Genomic DNA, 23088 nt, shown 5'->3' with positions numbered 1-23088 from the left:
GTTCAAAGCACATCACGCAATTAATCATTCTCCAGAATACCTTAATGAAACAAAACTTTGCTTATATATACCTGATGTTGAAAACTACTACAGACTTAGGTGGAACATTTCATTGTTCACAAAGAGCAGTGAAAATTATCTTTAAACATGAATCACGGCACATGTTGGAAGAACTACGCTGCTAACAGCCAGAAATTGGAATTTTGAGAACAAAGAGAAATGGTTTACCTCAAGAATATTCCAGCAAAAAGCTTTGGCCCTTGTGAGCTCTCCACACCCAGCAAATTACAAGCAAATTAGGAACTGCACAAGTCGGAGAACGTCACAGTACAACCAGCTAGAGCAAAGCACCATTTGCATATGGAGGCTCTCCACTGAGCAGCATGGTCTCCAGAGCTGATGGGACAGCTCTTGTTCACTCTTAATGCAACAGTCATAAAACTCTTGGAAATGGCAGCTTACAGCTAAATAGGTAAAGCCAACATTTTACGTTCCACTTAAGTCTATCCAAATATAGCGCATTCTGCACATACTACGGTTTGGACAATTTAGTCATGCCATGAAAAATGTGTGATTTAATAGACTCGTAAATTTGAAAATAATTCTTCTAACATTTGTGTAGCACAACAGCTTCTGTGCACCTACGAATTCTCCAATCTGAAAGCAACTACAAGGACAACACAGCTGGGTAACAAAACAAACACTGAACTCCGCACTGGGTACCTCCTGGAAATAGCTCAGGATTATGGTTTTGGTGAGACCCTGCATTTCTTCTTATTTTCATCCAGATCGCTGTATAACCATTTTGGATTACTCTTCTACTTACCCCCATGTTACGTTATAAGACAGTGCTCAGGTGACCTGGCCATTTTAATTGCACGTTCCCCCCTCCTCATCTTCGTTAGGGAGAAATAGTAACATTATATATTTATATTGTAGGGAGAGAAGGGCGATTAAGTCGGCAAAACCAATTAGAAACATTCAGATAAAACTGGCATTGTCGAGCTTCTGGAAGGCGGCCAGCCTGAACTACAGGTACCTGGGGCCGACACCTTTTGGGGGCGGGAGGAGGGGGCTGACAGAAGAGCTGGGGGGAGCAGGGCCCTTCCAGAGGCCTGCTGGAAACGCTCACGTCTGATGGCCTCACACATCGCCTCACACAGCGAGTACGAAGGGCCGGAGGACGGCCGGGACCGGCGCTGCCTGCACAGCCCCGCCTGCCCCGCCTTCCCGCCCGCGGCCCGGCCACCGCCGTTACGCCGCGGCACCCCCCCCGCCCCCGCGGCTGGAGAGAGAGCGCCTCCCGCTGCGCATGCGCAGCCACCGCCCGCTGGACGCGCTGCGGAGCGCGCATGCGCGGCGGGCTGCGCGAGCCGGAGCTGGCGGGAGGAGGAGGGCACGGTATGTGGAGGGCGGTGCGGCGGGGCTGCGCCCTCCCGCTCTCCCCGACCCGCGCCCCTCTCTGGGGCCGTCCTCGGGGGTTCGCCCCCGTTTCCTCTGTGCGCGGCCGCCGCGGCCTGCGCCGGGCCTCGCCTCGCCTCGCCTCACCTCAGGCGGGACGGGGCGCCCGCGCCTCGCTACAGGCCCCGCCGCTGCCTGACCCCCAGCGCACGGCGCCCGCCTGCCCCGGTGGACGTCGCCTGGCTCTCCCGGCCGATAGCCCCCGGAGGGGGCGAGGGCCTCGCCGAGGGAGCCGTCCCGGCGGGGCGGGCAAGGAGGAGAAGGAGTCGGCCTGGCCGGGGGCTTGCCTGGCCTTCCTGGTGGCTGCGGGGCCCGCGGCCGAGCGGGACGGATGTGTTCGGATCCGCTCGTCGCTCTTTTCGGGGTGGTTTAAGAAAGGAAGGCACAAGTGCTAGCAGCCTGGTATCTCTTTACAGCTGCTAATTTCCTAAAGCACATAGCTCTGTTTAAATCCTGCGTGAGAACTATGCTCTCATTACGTGCGCTTACCGCAGTTTTGCAGTCCGTCACCTGGATTGAGAAATTTGGGAACCGCAGAATCATTTACAGTGCCTGTTTTCCACATTTCCACATCCAGGTAGCACGAACAGATTAACGGGGGCTTGGGTTAACTGCCATTGAAAATAATATATTTTCAAGTGCTAGATAAATAATTTATGTCACGGGCAGACAGGATGATGATAGGATTTAGGGCCAGATCCTGAAAAATAATGAACCTTGTATGAGGTGCTGTTCTTTGCATTTCTTGTTAAGAAAAGGTGGTGGTCTAGTTGTAATAATTACTGAGTATTTGTATGTGGTGCTGCAGTGATGCCTGATGTCTCCAAACACATTGAAACAGCCATATTTATGATACATCCTCTTTGAAAGGGGGGGAAAAAAGTAACACTGGCTAGATTCTCTGAGAGAGTTTTTCTGTTATCTTTAAGACCCCAGGTGGGAAGCATTCGAGGGATAGGGAAGGTGCTCATTTGAAGGACACTGTAACCCCCTGAAGCCACATTGTTGGGCTGTTGAGAGCTGTACTGCTGGCATGAGCAGGAACAGTTACTTCAGCTGGACTCTGGTGGCCGTCATATAGGCTCTGTGTCCACAAACACTAGAGTTGTTAAGCTTTTGTGGAGCTGTTCAGTTCCCCAGGGAAAAAGTGGTAGGCCTATGGAAATAGCCCACAAGTGGATTCGGGTTTCTGGTCACCAGCTGGACCATACTGCTAAGGAAATGTATGTCAAAACTGCAGTACTGAGGCCAGCTCTGGGCTCCTCAGTACCAGAAGGGCAATGCCATACTGGAGCAAGTCCAGTGAAGGGATGCAAAGATGGTTAAGGGTGTCTGACAAACGAGGCAAGGCTGAGCGAGCTGGGACTCTTCAGCCTGGAGAAGAGGAGGGTCAATGGGATCTTATTAATATGTGTAAATACCTGATGGGAGGGAATAAAGAAGATAAAGCCAGACTTTTTGCAGTACTACGCAGTGAAGGCACAAGAGGCAATGAGCACAAACTGATACATACATTTTTTTCATTTAAACAGAAGAAAAATTATTTACTGCTGTGGTAATTGAACACTGGAACAGGTTCCCTAGAGAGGCTGTGGCATCTCCATCCGTGGAGATAATCAAAACCCAGCTGGAAATGTTCCTGAGCAACCTGCTCTGGATAACCCTACTGTGAGCAGGGGGATTGGACTAAACAGTCTCCAGAGGTCTCTTCCAACCTCAGCCCTTCTGCGTATCTATGATTTTCTAATGTACTTGGAGAAACATGTCTTTGTTTTACTTAAAGAAACAGGTTTCTTTTCCAGTGCTTTGTTATTTTGCTATTCAATTGTATGAATCAGTGAAAGTTTTTAGTGTTCATTTTATCTGTCAGTACTAACATTTAGTTTCCTCTGCAGGTGTCCTGTAGCATGGCAGTTGAAGAGGACTTCTTTTTGGAAGAAAAAAAATTCAAGCAGTACTGTGAAGAATTTATTAAACATTCACAGCAGATAGGAGATGGTTGGGAGTGGAGAACTAGCAAGGTAAAAATAATCATAGTGTTAATTTTTAGATACCCTTGCTGGCCTTTTTGAGCTGTTGACAGCCACCACAAGCTGGAACATCCTTTAAGGGAGGTTTACATCATGTGAAATAAATGGCATTTTACACAGCTGGTCCAAGAACAAAATAGTGTATAAATGGTTTACATGAGGATTTAGGCCAGTACATCTATTGAATAGGGTTCATGAATCCAGAAACAACTGCTGGGATGGTCTAGTGCAACTTGTTGTGTAACAAAGGGATAGGATTAGCTGAGATGATTTCTGTTTTGTTCAGAAAATGTCTTTTAAGGCATTATGCAGTCTTCATTTTCAGAATTCCCAGTGATGGGGAAACAGTCAGAGCTCTCAAGAAGCCTTTTCAATGGTTGGCTATGCCTAAAATTGAATTTAAAAAAACCCCAAACAAACGTTACTTTTAGTCTTAACTACCTAGCTTCATTTTCCAGCCGTTGGTAGCTGTACCTTGTTTACTAAGCTGAGGACCCTTCTTTTATCAGAACTCTCTGTGTTTTGGTACTTTAGATTCAGATCAATTCATTCCTTAACCTTGTCAGTGTAAAAGCAAAACATGTTGAGCTCCCTGACTAGTTGACATGTTTTCCAATATTTTAATCATTCTTGCGGATCTCCTCTGAATCCTTTCCAGTATATAAAAATCCTTTTTTCAACTGTGGGCAAAACTAGACAGTGAATGTTGTTTCACTGTGAAATTCAAACCTTCCTATTCCGGGCAAGTGCTTGTAGTTATATATCCAAGGATCACTTTAACCCTTTAAGCTGAAATAGCACATAGTCTTTGTTCTAGATGTGTGACTTAATATTTTGTATTAAAATACATGTTAGTTGTGTACAGCAACCAGAATAATCTGTCTGTATTAATGATCAATCCTTGTTATTTGCTGCTTTCCCATAACTTTCAAACCTCACCAATAATAATTACATATTGTTTCTAGGTCATTAATCAAAATTTTAAGTAGCGCGGGGCCAAGACTAGTCTCACAGGACCCCATTAGAATCACTTCTTTTATGACGATTCTCCATTTTTAAGTTACATTTGAGATCTGTGAATTAATCATTTTTTCATCCTTTAGTGTATGTCAGATTAGTATGGGATTATTTTAATATCTTAATTTCTGCTTGTGGAATCAACAGTTATCTTATGGAAGTCTGAGCATATATTGTTAAGGCTTTTATGTTTATCAACCAAACATGTCTTAAGTTACCCTGACAAAATCTATTTTTCTTAAAAATCACTACATTTAGTGTATATATTTCTTTATTTACTGAATTCTATATGACGTCTTCTGTTACTTTGCTTGGGATGATGTCAAGCTAATATGTGTATAGTTACACAAATTAGCCAGTATATAAAGGTATATATTGATACATACTGGCTTTCTTCAAAGTTCTCTGAAACTTCCACAGTGCTGGAAGACTTAAAGAAAATTGGCAGTTCTTACGTACACGTACTGATGTAAAAATACCTAATGATAACCACTTCATGCTAATGTCCTGCTTCACCACTGCTGAAATGAAAACTTCTTAATAGTTATGGCTTATGGCTACATAATTTGTATTTGTTCTGTAATAACAACAGAAATATTTTGAATACTTGTGTTTTCTACTTTGAATGCTTTTGTTATTTTCCCTCTCATAATAAATCCAGCCTGTACTAGGATTTCTTTTTGCCACACTTTTTTGGTGGGTGGGCAATGTAGGTTTTGTAGGTTTTCATATGTTCTCTTGCTTCTCTGACTGGATTTCAATAATGGATGGTTTGGAATACTCATTATCTGTGTATTTCTTCTTTCTGCTGTAGAAAATTTACTTCTCTAGCCTTTTTAGCCTTTTTTTTTTTTTTTTTTTACTTTAATGGCTGTAGTGGTTTCCTACGCTTTCATGAATTTTGGGGAGAAAAATCATGCTTGTACCATTTTGAAATGCTAAATGTATGCCATCATTTCTACGTAAGTAATTATACATTAGCATTTGTAACCCTTTCATCACAGATAAAACAAATTTCAGTAAGAAGCAGGATTTTGACCTTAGATGCATTCTGTTTAGAAGTTTTTAAAAGAGCACAAATATTAGCCAAGTGTTACAATGCGCCCTTTCTTATGGGCAACCATTTGAAACTTTAGATTTCAGTCCAAGGCTATATTTGTGAGGGCTTATTCAACAAAGAAAGATGCTCTGAGCCTCTATTGGGAATTTAATACATGGGTCAAAGCTAGAACTTTCTGTGAAATAAGAAACTTTGCTGGAAGTAGCAGAATGAGATAGATTTTAGTTCTCACATACAAAAAATTCTAGGAGTTTTCTTTCTTTTTCTTTTTTTTCTTTTTCTTTATCACACTCTGTGATTTCAGTGTGTGATAAAAACCTGGCCATTGAGACCAGCCATTTATAGTATGTAGTCTGGGAAGGAAGCTTTTCGTTAACAAGATGTCTCATTGTCTTTTTGCTTTTTTTACCAGTATATGTGTTGTGGGTAGTTTGGGGCACTCTTAATTTTGCTGATGTAATGCACTTGGATCCCATTCCTCATTCCATACTCACGTGAATAAAGCCATTGATAGCAATAAGACCACACAAGTAAACCAGGCTTGTAGAACTGTGTTCTTGTGTTCCTATGTTTTCTGTAGAGATTAAATTTAGATGATGAAATACTCATTGTTTTTGTGGAGCTGGCTCTTGTGGCATAAGCTCACATGGCCCAAGCAAAACCCTGTATTTATAGCTGCAAGTGAAATGTTCTAAACTATGTTATTTTTATAATAGGCTTTTTTTTTTCCTAGAAGAAAGCTGTAAAAAAGCCAAGGGCACCTCTACTGTAGGACCTGATGGAGTTAAACTTGGGTGCTGTTGTTAGAGATGGATAGTTAAATCCTGGTCGTGAAGGCTGCCCCACATTTGCTTTCTGGTTTATGTTTGTTTCATATTTAATTAGGCTAATCTAGGTAGTCATATCAAAGGCTGTATCAGTTCACTTCTGCTTATGATACTCACAAGACAGGTGGGGTAGAAATGGACTCCCTTTCCACATTAACGGGATCAAAGTCCTTGCTAAAGTATTGATTTATTTATGGGGCAGAAGTGTGCAAAATACATAACACTACAGAGGGTGCAACAGGACGGTTGCTTCTCTTTCCTGCCACCTCTCCTCCAGTCTCTCACATGCAGCTATGAAATACAGAGACTGCTACCTCCACGTTTCCAGCTATCCACAGGTATTTTTCATGGCACTCAAATACTACAGGATGCAAAGGCTATGGAGCTGGCTCCCTTCTGCTGACAGGAAGAACTGGTTCAGGGAGATGAATGCTATATCCAACCCTTCTCTGGCAAAGCTCATTGTGCCTTGGGGCATTTTTGCCTCTGTGGGTGGCTGTAGTACTTACTTTGCTGCTCTTAGGGGGATAAATACCAATGCAGGTAGCTTTACTCCTGCTGACACTCGCAAGAAGCTCCACAAGGAGAGACTTCAGTGTTGAGAGTGAGAGAAGTGGCTTTTGTATCACCAAATTAGGCTTAATTTTTCTGTCCTCTGCATGCTTGATTCTTCATTGCACAGGATGCACTTGGTTCTGCATCGAGGACATCCAGCAAAGTTTGGTGAATTCATGCTCTTGATGAGATTTAGTGAGAAAATAAGGGGTGCAGTAGAAGTTACAAGTAAGGTAATTGCTTATAGTGTGATTCATGCTTAAAAATTCATGGACAAAAATACATGCAGAGAGCATTATCATTTTTTATCAGGTGTGAAACTTGATAAGAACAAAGTAAACAAATAGCCTGTAGCAGATTTTGGAGGTACATATATTCTACAGTGTCCTTGAAAAGAGAGAACGGGTGTGTCAGAATAAAACCCATGTTGATTTAAAGGTCAAAATACATGAAATAAACTGTGTCAGCCATGACAGATTAACCAAAGAGTTAAATTATAGTTAAATTTGCAGCCTTGTCAAGCAATTTAATGCTACATTAATGAATTTTGTAGAGAGACTGTTTTGAATAGAATCCTTTTTCATCAGATGTTGCGCATATGCTTTCTGTGTTTGTCTGAAATAAAACGTAATGAAACAGCTAATAAAACCCCAATTTATTTGTTTCCTTTGAGAAATAAGTTCTTAACGTGCAACTACTGTTCTTTGTGTTCTGCATACTCTTCCTCCCTTTCAGAGAGTACAGTTTTCCAGATCTGTTATTAAACTTTTTCTCTCCTATTACTTCTAATTAAAAAAAAAAAGTTTATATATGTGTGCAGGTAGTCAGGTCAGCAAGGGCGGAAAGTTCCTTCTGCCACTCTGAAATCGTGCAAGGGCCTTTTACAACAGTAGACCGTGTGGCCTGGAAGGCAGAATGATAAAAAGGGAACTGGGAGAAGGTACAGCTTCATCTGTTTTCTCTCACATTTGACCCTCAGAGATACTCAAGAGAAGGGAACAAATTGTGACTCTGCACACATAAGTTCTGAGGTGTTGTTTTTTTTTTTTCCAGGACTTTAAGAAAGTTAAAGGGAGAACAGAGCAAAAATAAACCAATTTACCAAGAACTGGGAAGTTTTTACCTGTGTGAATGCATTGCTTGAAATAGGTCAAAATCGTTAATAGCGGCTCATCTCTTCATGACCTTAGTGCACTGCCTTCCAGTTCTTTGGCACTCATCCTGATCCCTGGGTAGCAGTTGTCTTATTCAATTAATACCTATATTAAATTTTATTTTTACTGTTTAGGTCTTTGACTTCCTTTAACACCAAGAACTAGTGTAAACTACCTGTGAGAAGATGCTGAAAAGCATGCAGTCATCGGTGCCTATAAAGACTTGGAGCTTGTGCCTAAATGCCATGCTCTGTTTATTTTCTAGAACAGTGATAGCATTTAGCATTTTGGTTACAGAAATTTTTTTTCTTTCTTGTTTTCTGAACACAGGACCTTGGTGATGGTTATCTTAGTAAAACACACTTCCAAGTAAGAAATAGAAACATCCCACCAGATCTCAAGGAGAAAAACAATGATAACATTGAACAAACGTTATTTACACATGTTGAAGTAAGTACAAATTTTAGAATTTTGTGTTTATAAAATAAATCACGAACAGGATTTTTTTAAAATACTATACTATTAAATTAAGTCCCTCCAGAAAGGTTTCAGATCTTAAGTTACCAGTGGCTTTTAATTATTCTTCCTACACGAGTTCTCGTTCAGGTGTACAGCTATATTGGTGATAAATTAGGAGGAAATGGAAAGGCTCCAGCATCTTTTATGTGAATATTTTTGTCATGGAAGGATAATATTTCTTTGCATATTGATTCACTAACATTAAGGAAACTTTTTTTTTTTTTTGGTGGAAAAAGACATAAGATTTAGTTATCTTAGAGGTAAATATTAATTAAAAAATAAAGAAAACTTTGAGGTTAATATTAATTTGAAGTGATACTGAATAATTAAGTTGTATATACTCAGTGTATACTCAATGTATACTTTTCTACTATGGAACTAACTTAAAATACTGAGCAATTTTTTGAAACTGATGGTGGGAAGTAAAATAGTTTTGGTGCTCTTGAAGGAGAATAAACTTTTCTTCTGGAAAATGAAGTTCATTAACCCAGGGTGAACTGAGCTGAATAATTATCTGCTTGTTTGATTCTGCATTAGACCTCCAGATTATTGACTAATCAAGATATAAACAATAGAAATTCACTCCTTTTTATGTTGTTAACATAAATACGAAAAGAAATCTTGGATTATAATTGACTGAAAACAGTGTTTTCTATACATTATAAACTGTTGAATAGATGGACATGGTATATTTTCCAGTTACCTTTTTCTGCAACAATTCCTTTTCTTTTTCATCAACACACTGATTTTTATTTTTTTTTCCACAGAGACTCTGGTACAGGGTCTGAAATGAGTATTCTTTTGGCCTGGTTTCTGAAGGAAATGGCACTTTAAACAATCATGCTGTCTGTTAGTCTGTGATTTCTACTGATTTGAGTTCACGCACAGGTTTCAGCTGTATTTTAAAGAGGGGTAGATATCAAAAAGTATTTGGTTCTTAAAAATTTTGTGAAAGCAGATGGCTGGCTAGATGAAACATGACTTTTACTGGCAGGTGGAAATCTGATCTTTATGTGCTGTTTGGCTAGTCAGTGCAAGTACAGGACTGGACTAAAGCAGCACCTTGGTTCCTTAGAGTGTCATGAGGAACAGTCATGAGGGTTCAAATGACACAGGTAAGCTGGAAACAAGACATGGTTCTGTTACCAATAAAAGAACTCATTGAATCCAGTAAAAAAAAAAAAAAAGAAAATTTTACAGCCCCATTGCTGATACACCAGACTTGATATGAATTGGAATCCATATAATCTTTAGAATCATTACCTTGCATTTGTTTGATAATTACCAATTATAAGCATAGTATGTAAGTCGTATGAAGGGTAGCTGAAGCATTTTAAGTTTTCCTTTAATTTAAATTCTAGTATTTCTTAAAATGAAGGCTAGTATCAATGCTTCAGAGGTTGTTACTTAATTATCACTACGGGAGAGTTTGTATACTTCAGTCCCGACTTGTAAGAACAGATTACTGTTTATATTCAAAATTACTTTTGACGATTGTGACTTTTTTTTTAATAATGAATTGAGTCTTTATTACAGAGTGTATTTTAAAAGAACATCTTGTAAAAAGCTATTGAGTCCTTCTTCTGGAAGGAAGTATCAGCTATACAAAAAGTGTCACAACACAAAAAAGGCTTCAGAGCCTGTAACATACTGAAACAGAGCTTTTAATATACTGAAATGTAATAATAAACAGTTTTTAATATACTGAAGTATGATTCCAGGCCAAACTCTATGGTTTATCAAGATACTAATATTAATAATATTAATAATTACCTCTTGAAATACTGTGCAAGATTTCTATGTTTTGGATCATAGAAATGTCTAGGTTGAAAGGGACCTTGAACGTTAGCTGGTCCTCTTTGAGAAAGGGCCTTTGTTCATGTTGTGTAGTGGCAGTAAAGATGAAGGGTGAAGCAAGAGAAAGGTCTTAGTAAATTAGGTAGGTTATAAGACATGAGGTTATGCATAAAAAAAAAATTGAGTTTCCTCTCCAAAATGTTCACTGCCTAATAAAGATTATGTCAAATTTATATTCTTCATTGAACTGAAGGATAACCCAGCTGTTAAAGTTATTTAATCTAGAAAATGGGAGAAGCACACCAATAAGTTGGAAAATGAAATTTGCTATGGATACATAAAGTAAAACTATGTATTTAATACTAAGGGAAAGATGGAAATGGTGCCTGTAGAGGGGGTAAATTTGCTCAAGCACAATTCTGATGAATAGAGTTCAGCAAAAGTTGTGGTCTTGGTAGAACTTGGAAAGGTTTCCACTGGTTATATGGCTTCAATATTTAGCATTTTTTTCCTTAGAAAATTCATAAATTTTATTTTTATATATTTGAAGTCTAAAGGAGCTCTGGATAAGAATTTTAATTTCATTTGGAAAAATTGTGGCCATTGTCTGATAGTTGCATATTTCACAATTTTCAGTTTCAGAATTACTGTTGTGATCTAGATTTTTCTATATTGTATCTCTACTATTTGTGTCTTATTGAGATATTTCCATCTGTCAGTAGTCTGATCTTCTCCTTCAGGGTGTGGTAGGAGATGCAACGCTTAGTTTTATGTAAGATAATTAACTAGGAACAGCAAGAAAGGAAAAATTAGGAAATTAAGGTCTGAGTAATCGATATCCATTGTTAGGAACAACTAGTGTTGACAAAAAGACAAGGAAATAAATGTACTGTGGTATATGACAGGGCATAAGAGGCCGCAAGATTTTCCCCTCCTGTTCCTGGGAGTCCAGTTCAGACATTAGAAATAGAACGTTAGTTTTGGCAAGCAAGGTGAAAATTAGGAGGAAAATTAAAAGACAAATTTTTGAAGCTGGAGGGAAATACAGGGAAGTTATCCACAGTGAGCATATAATTCCTATTTAAGTAATTGAACCAAAGATGCATCAGGGAAGAGATGAGGCTGAAAAAATCAGTGAGTATATCCTGAGCAAAGAGTACAGTTAGGACGTTGAAACTGCAGAGAAGCAAAATTATTACTGTTCTGCTAATTTTTAATCTGTGAAGAGATACTGAAGAATAATGATTCCGTGCAGAAAATACACAGAATAGCTGAAGTAACTTTATTCAAATAGAAGATCAATTATCAGTTGTCACAGTACCAAAAATGTGCTAATCTTATGAGATCTCCTGGGAACCTGATCAAATTATTTGAAAAGTTTGTTTCAGCTCATTGGTCGTATGGACAGTTAACGTTTCCAACTTTCCATCTCATTGTCTGGTATCTAAATATTTGGAGCCTTCCTGGTGAAGAATGGATGAATAACTATGTATTGTGGTCTTTTCTACAGAGCAGTCTATATTATGTGGTACGCTTGGTTCCATTTACACAAGTTGTGTTTTCATCTGAAAACCAAAAATAAAACTCTGTGTGGGTTTCTTTCAGCTTATTTTAGATATCTGCAGTCTTGTCACTTAAAGCTTTGTTTCAGCCTGAGGAGTTAAAAAAGCATTTTTGGGTATAACTCAGTCAACCTATTTTAGGTGTCTTCTCTAGGAGAAGATGAGTCTAGAAGTGTCTGGTTTTCTTCCTGATAATGAAGGGAAGCTAGATCATCATCCAGGTTAACCTGAATGTATATGTCTGCATTTTGTCATGTGAATCTCATAAAACAAAATACGGATCTGAGCTCACTAAAAGCAGTAGTAATTTTTGCTGGTGACTTCACTGGGGCCAAGGTTTCACTTTGACAGTAAAGCTTATACTTAGCTGAGGACTGTATTTTGTAAAGTAGCAACTCAAAAAAAAAAAAAGGATTTAAGGATAAACCATTGGAGCAACTGACATTGGCTTAAGCTTTCATTGAAATCCTTACATTGAGACTGGCATGCTTGTGCAGTGGGATGCTATGGCCTTTGTGATACTGGGAGTCAGAACTGGCAGTCACATTCAGTACTTGTAATGGATCTGCACATGCTAGTATGCCAAAGTATCACCCTTTTTTGGGGGGGTGATGGTGCAAGTTGCTGTATTCCAGCTCTTGTTGGAACATCTTACTTGCACGTAGGTTCCTGTATTGCAGGTATTGTGAGATACTAAGGATCAGCTGATTGGCAGTAAGTTGCTGTAATGGGAGGCAGCCTGCTCCATAGGACCAGCAGAAGCTAAGAACAGGTTTGGGAACCACTTGACTGTACTGCAGCAAGCTGGCATGTTATCTAATATGAAGCAGGTCTTCCATTTTCTGGAACTTGAAGGCTTCTGCCATGCACATAACAGTTAATTGACGGTTTCTTCAGCTCATTGGCAAGCCTGCAGAATTCAGACTGTCTCTTTGTTATCCTTTCGCATGTCAGCGAACCTTTGATATCTGCTAGTTTCCAGACACACTCTTGCTAATTCCTGAGCTGTCCTAGGCAGTAGAGAAATTATCTTATGAACTCATGTGAGGACTGTATAAGGTGTTGGGAGCTGTGAGAAGGCTCACAGCTTTAAGTGGGTACAGTGTAAGCATCATGAGTTGGATTTTATTCTTTATATTGAAACGACCCTTAGCACAAGCTTAGATGAGGGTAAATGTGAAAAAGGATTTATGCCCACATAGATGCACTGACACTGTAAAGGCAAGGTATCTGGAGACAGGTATGCTTAAACGCCAATATCTACTTAGAGCAGTTTAAGAAAGTTCTCTCTGTACTTGGCAGTAACTGAGTTGTCTAGCCCTTTATCTAGCCAGGTGCCTGGGGATCCTGTTTTATGCAGATCGTATTTTTCCATTTGCCATCTTACTAGAAAAGGATTGAGAATGTTCCTCTGGAATGCCATTCTCTGATTTCTGTGGATTTAGTTTAATGAAGATGTTTGTTTCAACACCCAGATTGGTTAATAGAAACTACTAATGACATTGTGACTAACCGTAAACAAACTTTTGGCTGAGTTTGTGGAGAGACACCCTTCTAACTAGTAAGATCAGACTTAGTCCTTAGGATGTGAGCTGAAGAGATGATAAATCTTTTAGAGTACCTTCCAATAGAACAAAAATAGCGTGAGATGCAAAGCAAGGAACTGATACAAACACACAGTGCCATTTGAAAATTTTTAAGTTGCAATTTTGTTCTGGTTAAATTTTTATTGAATCAGTTGTTGTCTTTCTGTGCTGTCCTGACTTTATGCCAGATGAGTGTCATCTATACTTTTCCGCAGACAGCATAAATCTAGTGTAACCATCATACTGTGTTCTGGCTAATTCAACAACAGTCTTCAGCGTATATTCTTTCTTGATCCAAATCAAATCTGTCCTGCCAAGGGATCTGTCAGGGTCTGTATCAATGAACATGGAATTGTATCGTCTTTTGTGGAACTTATTTTATATGTGGAAACATGTTTCAAATATTTCTATATTGACAACTTTATATTACCCAAATTTATAAGTGAGATTCATGTAAGTTGTTCATCGCAGCCTCTTCACTGAGACTAGATGCAATGATGACCAGCTGTGGAAGGTAATAAGTTTGAAGAACTTAACCTGGGCTTGGTTTTGAGGGATACTGTGGCACTGCTATCTTGACTGTGTGAGGCAGTAACTTCTGCTTCCACTGGAAGTGAAATCTTACCCTTCTATATTTGTGGGGTTTTTTCCCTTTTCAATCATCCTTCTTTTTTCCAGTCTAAGTAAATCACAGTGAACCAAATTATTTTTCCTCCCTATGATTGAAACTATTCAAATGCTTACAAAGTCATATTTCACTTTATTATGAGCCCAGGTAGCCAACTGCACCGAAATGATGCCTTGTATTCTAGACTTCAGTATTTACCATCAGCTGTATCCAACTCCATAGTTAAGTGCTATGTAGACACATTTTAAGCAAGGACAGAACAACTACATTTATTGTTACGTGAATTGTTGATAAGGTGAAAAATACTGTACAAAATTCAAAATTAAGATAGTCCTTCTGCCTCAAAGAGCTTATATTCTAAAAGAGTAGAGTTGGAAAATCTGGATTCACTTTATGCATTCTTTTTGTTTGTTATTCAAATAGCTCAAGGGAAGCAATAACTTGGAGTAATAATTCTGTGTGTGTGGTTTGTCTCAGCTCTTCTGGGTATTGCAGAAGAAGTGAGTCAGCGTGGAACCATTTCTGAAGCTACAGCCATTGCTACTTTGTGAAAGAGTGGGCAGGTTGACAATGCTGAAGGTCTGTTAATACCTGATGTTGCCTTTGGAAAATGAGCACTGAGCTTCACAAACATGTTGATTAAGTTATGTATTTACTTTTACGTGGACTCCACCTTTGCTGGCAGATGTTCATTAGTGTTAGTGTTAGTGCCTGATGCAGGATGTGGGAATGAGTCTGACATCTTTCTTAAACTTCAGAGTACCATGTGATTTGCTGTTCAGCTGTGCTGTTCAGTTTATAACAACTAGAAAATGACAATTCTTAGTAATTATTAATCATTTTTTCTCTAAACAAATCTGGTATTTTTAAATTAAGAACAACTCCTTTTTTTGTGCAAAAGTAAATAAGATGAACTCAGTGTAAACATTTGCATAACCACAGTATTTGTTGGATGGTTAAAAAATGTGAATTGAAAACCCAGCAAACTACTTAAGGAGAAAAATGTAAATAGATTTAATGGAATCCAGCACTCACTTGCAGAAAATAGTGAAAGGACCTTAGTAAAGAGGGAGAAAATCAAGTATTACATACTCACCTAAAACATCAGTTTGTAATGAATGATCTGAGCTTAAGAGCAGTGCAGTTGCTCAAAAACAGGTGAGTTTACCCCTAGTCCTTTCCATAGTTTCCCTGTTGCTCTGAGAAGGGAATTAAATCATGCTGCATCTGTATTCAACCCAAAATATGTTCCCTTGAAAAACTGATGTGGGAGGCTTTGGTAGCTTTGATAGGAAGGAATTATTCTTATTTCAGTTTGTCTCAGAGCTGCTCAGACCCTTTTCATCACTCTTGGCTTCCTATCCCAATTCCATTAGGTCTCCCGGGAGTGAGCTCTTTCTTTGGTGCTGCTGCCCAAAATGTTGCTAGTCAGCCTTAATTTGGCCACAGTACATGTTTGTGCCCCATAATTCTGTGTTAGCCAGGCCAGTGTTTGGGCCCATCTTCCAAATTGCTTTAATGCTTCATTGTCTAGCATATGTACCAGAAATCTTTTCAAATGCCAGGTCACAGAAAGGAAACCCAAATTGTTGATGGAAACCTGTAAAAAATAAATCAAGAAACCACTTATTCTAATGACATCTAAAATGTGTTGCAAAATGCAGGGAAGATGCTTGTGATTTTGCTTAAAAATGTATTAATCTGAAAATGGAATTAGCCTTTATTAAGCCACAAGAAAATATTCGGCATGAATTTTATTAACTGTGTTCTACATGAAAAGTCTTGGCAAAAGAATGACATTGTTTAGAAATATCAAGGCTGAAAGAAACTTCGGTGTAGACATTACACCCCTTCCTTGAGCTGGAGAAATGTCAGTAAAGGAATAATGCTGCGGTGACAGAAGTCATTTGAATCCCAGGTATGTCCTGCTTCTGGACTCCTTCATTGTTGGGATGTCTCAGTCTTCATGGAAGAGGCTAAATGCTTCTGCTCCTGTAAAGTTCTGGAGACATGGGAAGTTTTTGTCTCCTACGCACAGACCTTTGTAGATCATTTTTTGTGTGTCACTTTGGTATCCTGGCAAATCTTGTTAACAGTAGTTACATTTAGTTTTCAACAGCTTTGATGACATGCTGTTGGCTTGACTATCATTGTGGGTGGTGGGACTCTGATCTTAATTCTCTATCTTGTACACTCTTTGACTGCTGTTCTGTTTTACCCAGTAGGATATGCTTGATAAGTTTTCACAAACCTTAGAAATTATAACACAGCAAATATATAAACTAATTATGATGTTTTTGGGAGAACTGAAGCAGCACATTGTATGACCTCTGAAAGTGATGTCTGTTTAGTTTAGGTGTTAGCGTAGAGTGATTTCAACTTTTTATCTGCTATCTTAGTATTCAGAGTTGCCGGTTAATATTAGCAAATAAATGCTACAGCAAACACAGAAAAAGATGCTCTAATTCGGATTGGTAAGTAAATGTGACAGTTCAGTTAGAGTTACGGTGGTTGAAGGCATGGCATAATCCCGGCAGAACGTCTTCCTTCTGCAATAAATAAACCTTCATTTTCTATGGAGCACACATTGAGACTGTGGTAAGTGAAGATGGTTTTCCCAGATGGTTTTCCCAGAATCTGAACTTTGAGAGACTAGTAATACCACTGACAAAATTATTTATAAGCTCCCTCATTTGGCCTGGTGAACCTGTATTATAGATATTAAAAAGAAATATTGTTAATTTGTTTCCATTTAGTGCATTTTTTCCATGACATCTAGTTGTTTTGAAAAATGTATATGGGTGGTTTTAGTGCATCTAGAAAAAAAAATCCAGACTGAAGTCTTTAAAATTTTAATTCTTCAAGTTAAAATTTAAATAATTTTTAAGTGTGATTTAATTTCATAAATGTACAGTCTGTCTTTTTTTATGTGTGCCTTTTTAATAAATTAAGTCATTATTATGAGATTGTAAAAAATAATTTTTAAAAATGGTGCCAGAGTGGATTTCAACAGCAGTTGTCTTTGCCCTGTAATTTATGCTGACTAATTTACCTTAAAACTGTGTGTAATTGCATATACAGCAAAAGTATCAGAGATATGTAGGCCACACATTCAGATAGTTACCTACCTGGGCTGTATGTTTCCCCTCTCAATTTGCTAGGGTAATGTCTTTTTTTACAAGTCTTGGTGAATTTTGCATCAAATGTTTTGATAGCCACATGCTTGACGTGCCTTGATACCTGGGCGAAACATCCAGAGATTCCAAATTCTACAATTTTGTCAGTGGAAGGGCTTGTGAGAAACTAAAATCTGTTTTTCTGTTTTCAATTTAAAAATATTACTGCAGCAGTCTTAATAAGAAGAACTGGTATAAAAATAGACATTTCTTGTTTGTCGGTTACTATTTAAAAAAAAATGTTCACAATACAGTGGTATGTTGTTACAAGGTATTCTTCCCCCCGCCGCCTTTTTTTGTCTCTGCATAAAAAGTTCGAATTGAGCTACCATGAGTGGAAGAGATACTGACGTGATGGGCCTATCAGCAGTGCTTATGGTGGCACGTATGGCCACACTGTGGTATCCTATTACATTATTTAATATATTAAAACTAATGTGTGTTGTAACATAGTACTGCTGTGGCATTTCCTGAGCAGTGCTGTACTTGCGGATAATGGCAATGAAGAGTTTGGGAGGAGCGTACCAGTAGGATGCAATGATTCTTCATCACATGTGAGCAAGTAGATACCAAACACTTCTCCAGTTAAACCTCCAAAACTAGATTGTTCAGGAGTTGAAAGAGGCTGTACACTACAGTGTTGTTACTCAGTACAACTCACAAATGTGGACAGGCATGTGGTTAAAAGCTCATCAGAACGCATAAAAGACCCACATGCATTACTCTGAATTTTACTTTCATAGTTTGCTTTATTTCTAAATTGCGTGCGTTTTCATATTAAGACTATACACTTTAGGATTCAGTAGACCACATGGTACGTATTAATGGTGGTTGTTCAGAACTGATTAATCATTGAGATATGCATAATGCGAAAGGAGTGTGCTCCAAGCACGTACATTGAAACTGCCACTGATGGTAAATATATTTATCAATGTTAAAATTCTTGCATTCCTAAAAACAATTCTTCATATGTATTTGGAATAATATGGCCTTAAGAAGGTAAAGGGAAGGGATTTTGGAACAACAGAAATACTTTTGAAATTAAATGATACAGAATTATGTTTTGGTTTGGCCAGCGTGGGGCACGGAGATGTAAGAGAGCCGCCCGCGTCACAAGTAGCATTTTGGAAGCCTGGGTTTTGAAGTGTGCTTCTGTTTTATGCCCATACATATGTCGTAAGTTAGTGATGGTGGCAAGCAGGGGTGGACAGAGTGAAGAAGAATGAGCCTTGCTCCCAGCACTCTGGGTGGCATTGCTGTACCAGCGTTTTGGGCAGTATATGCTGTGCCAGGTGTAGATCAGTTTGCTCCCTCCCAGAGTGGTGAGGGAGTCCCGAGGGAGATTGCAAAACACTAATCATAATTTCAGCATTTGGCTGCTTCAGGGGCAGTCTGATGATGTGCTGCCCTAACTCCAGGCAGAGCATTGTCTTTTTGTCCAGACTGTATTTTTCAAATGTTTATGACATTAGCTCACAAACAAGAAACATGACACTATAGTATTTGTCAATACTGTTTTACCACAAAGGAAACAAAATCACAATCTAGTCAATTGTTAGCATTTTACTTTTTATGGTGAACCTCAAAATACTCCATGGTGCCAGTCTTGCGTATATGCCTTCCTTTATTTCTTTTAAATGAAATTGTCCTGGTACAATATTATGCCCTAATTTTCTAGGGACAATACTCATCTGTATTGGAGCAATACTGTTATTTTGGCCAAGTGCCTGTATTTTGTAGCAGTGTTACATGATTCATCTTTCAGTGTGTTTGGATTATTCACCTGCAACATACAGGTCATGATGGCTTGGAGTGAATATTGCAGATTTAGGGCCTTGGAGTGAGCAGTGGCAAAATGGCCAAACTTCCGTATGCTGCTGCTTTGTAAATTCCAATGTTAAAAAGCTTGTAGATTTCGTGTTCTATCTGTTTATGGAAATTATTTTACTTCTCTTAAAAGGATTCTTAAGTAATGGCCCCTTTTTCTGTGTTAAATTGCATGGCGTGGACCGCAGTCCAGCAGACCATTGAGAGGACTGTGCCGTGGGAGATGGGGAGCAGGGGAAGGCCAGACCTGACTCCATCCCCTGGGGCTGTTGCAGTTAGACCACCTTCAGTTATACCGCTGAAACTTTAAATCTATCAGAAATGTAAGCAGCAAATTATCTTGACAGTTACGAAGAGTATTCCATTTTTAAATGTGCTTGTCATTGCTGTTATTGCAAAGCTAGGCCACGCAGTTTTGATCCTAGCTGCCAGTTTGTGTACCCACCTTAAGATTCCCTAATCATTATTATTGTCCTTTTAGCTGTGGGGTCTAACTGTGAGTTTAGTTTCCTCCCCAACACCATCTCGCCATCATTGTCTCTGAACTGTTCACGTGGATCGCTCTTAAGATCCGCGGAACAATCCTTTTCTCCCCTTTGTTATAACGAACAGTGATTATTTCCTACTCTGGAAAAAGACGCAGTCCCATACTTTTTTTCTGCATGCTAAATCTTTCTGTACTGCCAATCTCATTTGTTACCCTTATTAATTAAAAAACAATCACTGCTGGTTTTATGTTAATACTGTAAAGATAGCGATTTAGCTTTCTTCTTGAGGTCCTTGAGGTCATTGTTGAGTTACACTGCGTAATCAGTGTGTGATTTTGAGGTCTAGTCCTTCCTAGGTAAAAATAAATAGCACTGAAGTTGATTGAGATTTAGAAACTTCTGCTGCAGGAAAATATGTTCTAGAGTTACGAAATATTTTGTGATCAATAATAACAATAACTTATCTTTCCTCATGCAGACAAACACACAGTGAATAGAGAGTGCTTTCTTACCTTTTAGGACTTGAGTCTTAGTATACGTCCTTTAAAAATGTAGCTATGAAAATAAGACTTATTTTTCATACTGGATTGGCAGTCAACATGATACTACCAAAGCAGAGTGTTAAAATTTGGTACTAACATAGTTATGAACGTCCCAATTTCAAAATTATTATTCTAGTTCACAGTAGAAATGAATTTGGTTCTGTGAATTTGTATGAGATACAGGTGTTTTCCTGAATGAGCAAGACGATATATCTTTAATACAGAGCAGGTATTTTTTACTTGAATTCAGCTTGTTAACGTTGTGTAATCTCTCTGCCCTGGTTTGCCAGGGACTAGTTCAGACATCGCTTAGACATGCTTATTGACAATTTACATGAGACACTCTCACTTCTATTTTATACAAGATACTGAAAGCACATTCCAAGTAAAGGGAACATTGTTTAAATGTTCATATATGTTTGGGGACAGGAAAGTATACTGCTTAGCATAAATGGAGGTCTGTAACCAAGAGTATTTTGCTCAATGGGTAGCTTTCTCATGATGATCTGGTGGTAGCAATGAAAAAATAAGTAATTTGAATTGACTCAAACATCTTTTGCCATTTTGCTCTGAATTCTGGAGGAAGATGTAATGTCATGTGCTAAATAAGATTTAAGTTTGCTTTCTCAAAAAGAAAACAATAATGTGTAAAAACTTCTTGGGATCATGAGATAGACGTTTCTGTGGGATAAGTGATACACTAAGATGCAGAAAGGCAGATGGCTCTAGTATAGAAGAGAGAAAGCTGTGGCTTGTAAGAGGCGAAAGACTTGTGCTGTAGGTTATAGGTCATACTTGATAACGTAAGTAGTATTTATTTCCATCTATATTTTATATTTTTCCTTATTTTATAGCTTGCCAATAAAATTTCTTTCCCAGACAGCTGAACTTAGCTTGCAGACTGACAGGGCACAAAAAAACACCTTCAAAGGAAAGCACATTAAAAAGCTTAGAAATCACCAGAAAGCGTTAACGGCTCTGTTGGCTGTTACACAATGGGATGCAGGAATTGCAATAATGTTCTTCTTCCATCTGGTGCCTGCAAACTTGCTGTTTTCAGAGGCATTCATTGCTGTAGCAAACTGTTCACTTATTCATTCATGTGTAGCTGCCCATTATTCTTTGGAAAAGACTTGGGTTGAAATTGTCTCAGTTCTTTGTTATAAAAGTGCTCAGTGTCAAACATATTACAAGAAGATGTCAGTCCAAATGCACGTACCATCAAATGCCAAAGCATCTCCGCATGTTGTATGTATTTGGAATGTACTGTGAAGGTGTAGTCCCAGGAGTGAGGATCTTTGACTGACAATACTCAAAAGAAAAATCATGCAATACCTGTGCCAAAATGTCTGTCTTAGACTGAAATTTCAATTTCCGTTTTAAATGTCCTGGCTTACGTTAGCTAACATCCCAGCCTTAAAATTCCTTCTTTTCTTAGAATCTTTGTAGTTATTTTCTTTGTTACATCTGGACTAGTTAATTTTCGGGGCTGAGATAGCTACTGACTGGAAGGAAGGTGTCACTCTGAATGGGAGGAATGGTTTCGTGAACTAAAGGATGGGGAAGAGCTGGAGTTGGAGCTGGCACTTTTCACTCCCAATAGCGAAAGGAGACAACTTGTCCTGGTTTCGGCTGGGATAGGGTTAAATTTCTTCCTAGTGCTGTGTTTTGGATTTAGTATGAGGAGAATGTTGATAACACACTGATGTTTTCAGTTGTTGCTAAGTACCCTGCTAGTCCAAGGACAGCTCCCGTGCCTACTGACTGAGCTAGGTACACAAGATGGGAGGGTCATACCGTCTGTCTGCCACTTCACCACAATGTACTTATGAAGTTGTTTGCCAAGATCAGTCACAGCTGGCAGAGGTTATTCATATTGTGAAGATGCTAAGTTCCTAACAAGCTTTGCAATACCAGTCAGTGAGATGGAGAAAAAAGTGGGTGAAGACAGAGGAAGGACACTTACTTCTTGCCAGACCAGGAGATAAAGGAGTTGATATGTAATTTCTGAGCACAAACCAGTTAAAAATGTCCAACTGTTGGTCCTCCCCGAACATGTGAAATAACCATGTTCATATGGCAAGAGTCTTTGATGATGTGTTCATAGCAAGACAGGCTTGCCGGCTTAGCCATCACCTATTTTACATTCTGTTCTCCCAGCATATAAATTAATCTCTTCAGTCCCGCAATAGTGAGCAGGTAAATGAGCTTATTAATAGATTTCCTGAAAGTATTATAGGAATTCCTGGTATTCTGCTCATTTTAGTTAAATGTCATATAATAATATGCATTTATGTAAATCTTGTCTTGCTTTCAGAAAGTGTGAGCAACAAGGGAGTGAATTGAGACTACATGGGAAATGTTCATTTTGGCATATGGAAGCTTTTAGGTGCTTTACTATGTAACTTTGTCTTTTCACCCTTTTCTTGAAGGATTTGGTGTTCTCTGTATTGATGTAACTGTGATAGTTGTTTATGGAATTTGTCACTGTGTGTTGTATACCTACGTGCTACAGGTGCAGTGACTGAAATGCTAACCGCCAGTTACTGGACTGGAGAACCCTTGTAGAGAAAGAGCAATTTATAGTAGCTGGAACATCACTGATGTTCATCTACTATTGATATGTTACTTGTGGGAGAAAGAAATCAATATTTCACGGAAAGGAAAAAGCTCAATTAAGCGAAATCCATTTAGTCTTATACCTAATGAGAGAAGTTTGAAGAAATAAGCTGCAATTGGTAGGATGGCAGTACTGCAGAAAAAATTTGGGAAGGTATAAACAATGTACAGATATATAGCATAACAATCTGTACAGTAAACGTGCTTATAAAAGTTTCTTTAAAATTGCACTGTGTTCTC

At 38.7% G+C, this 23088-nt stretch overlaps 1 protein-coding gene across 1 annotated transcript in view; it reads left to right on the top strand.

Moving 5' to 3' along the window:
- Positions 1-1344: 1344 nt before the first annotated feature.
- ATG10 (autophagy related 10) overlaps positions 1345-23088 on the top strand; it is a 93260-nt gene continuing 71516 nt past the window's right edge. The window contains exons 1-3 of the mRNA XM_075136815.1: positions 1345-1401; positions 3357-3482; positions 8435-8554. Coding sequence (XP_074992916.1) covers positions 3369-3482; positions 8435-8554 — 234 coding nt within the window. The 5' untranslated portion in view covers positions 1345-1401; positions 3357-3368. The remainder of the gene's footprint in view (positions 1402-3356; positions 3483-8434; positions 8555-23088) is intronic.

Source organism: Calonectris borealis, chromosome Z (assembly GCF_964195595.1).
Source record: "Calonectris borealis chromosome Z, bCalBor7.hap1.2, whole genome shotgun sequence".
NCBI lineage: Eukaryota > Metazoa > Chordata > Aves > Procellariiformes > Procellariidae > Calonectris > Calonectris borealis.
This window is presented reverse-complemented; position numbering and strand designations above follow the sequence as displayed.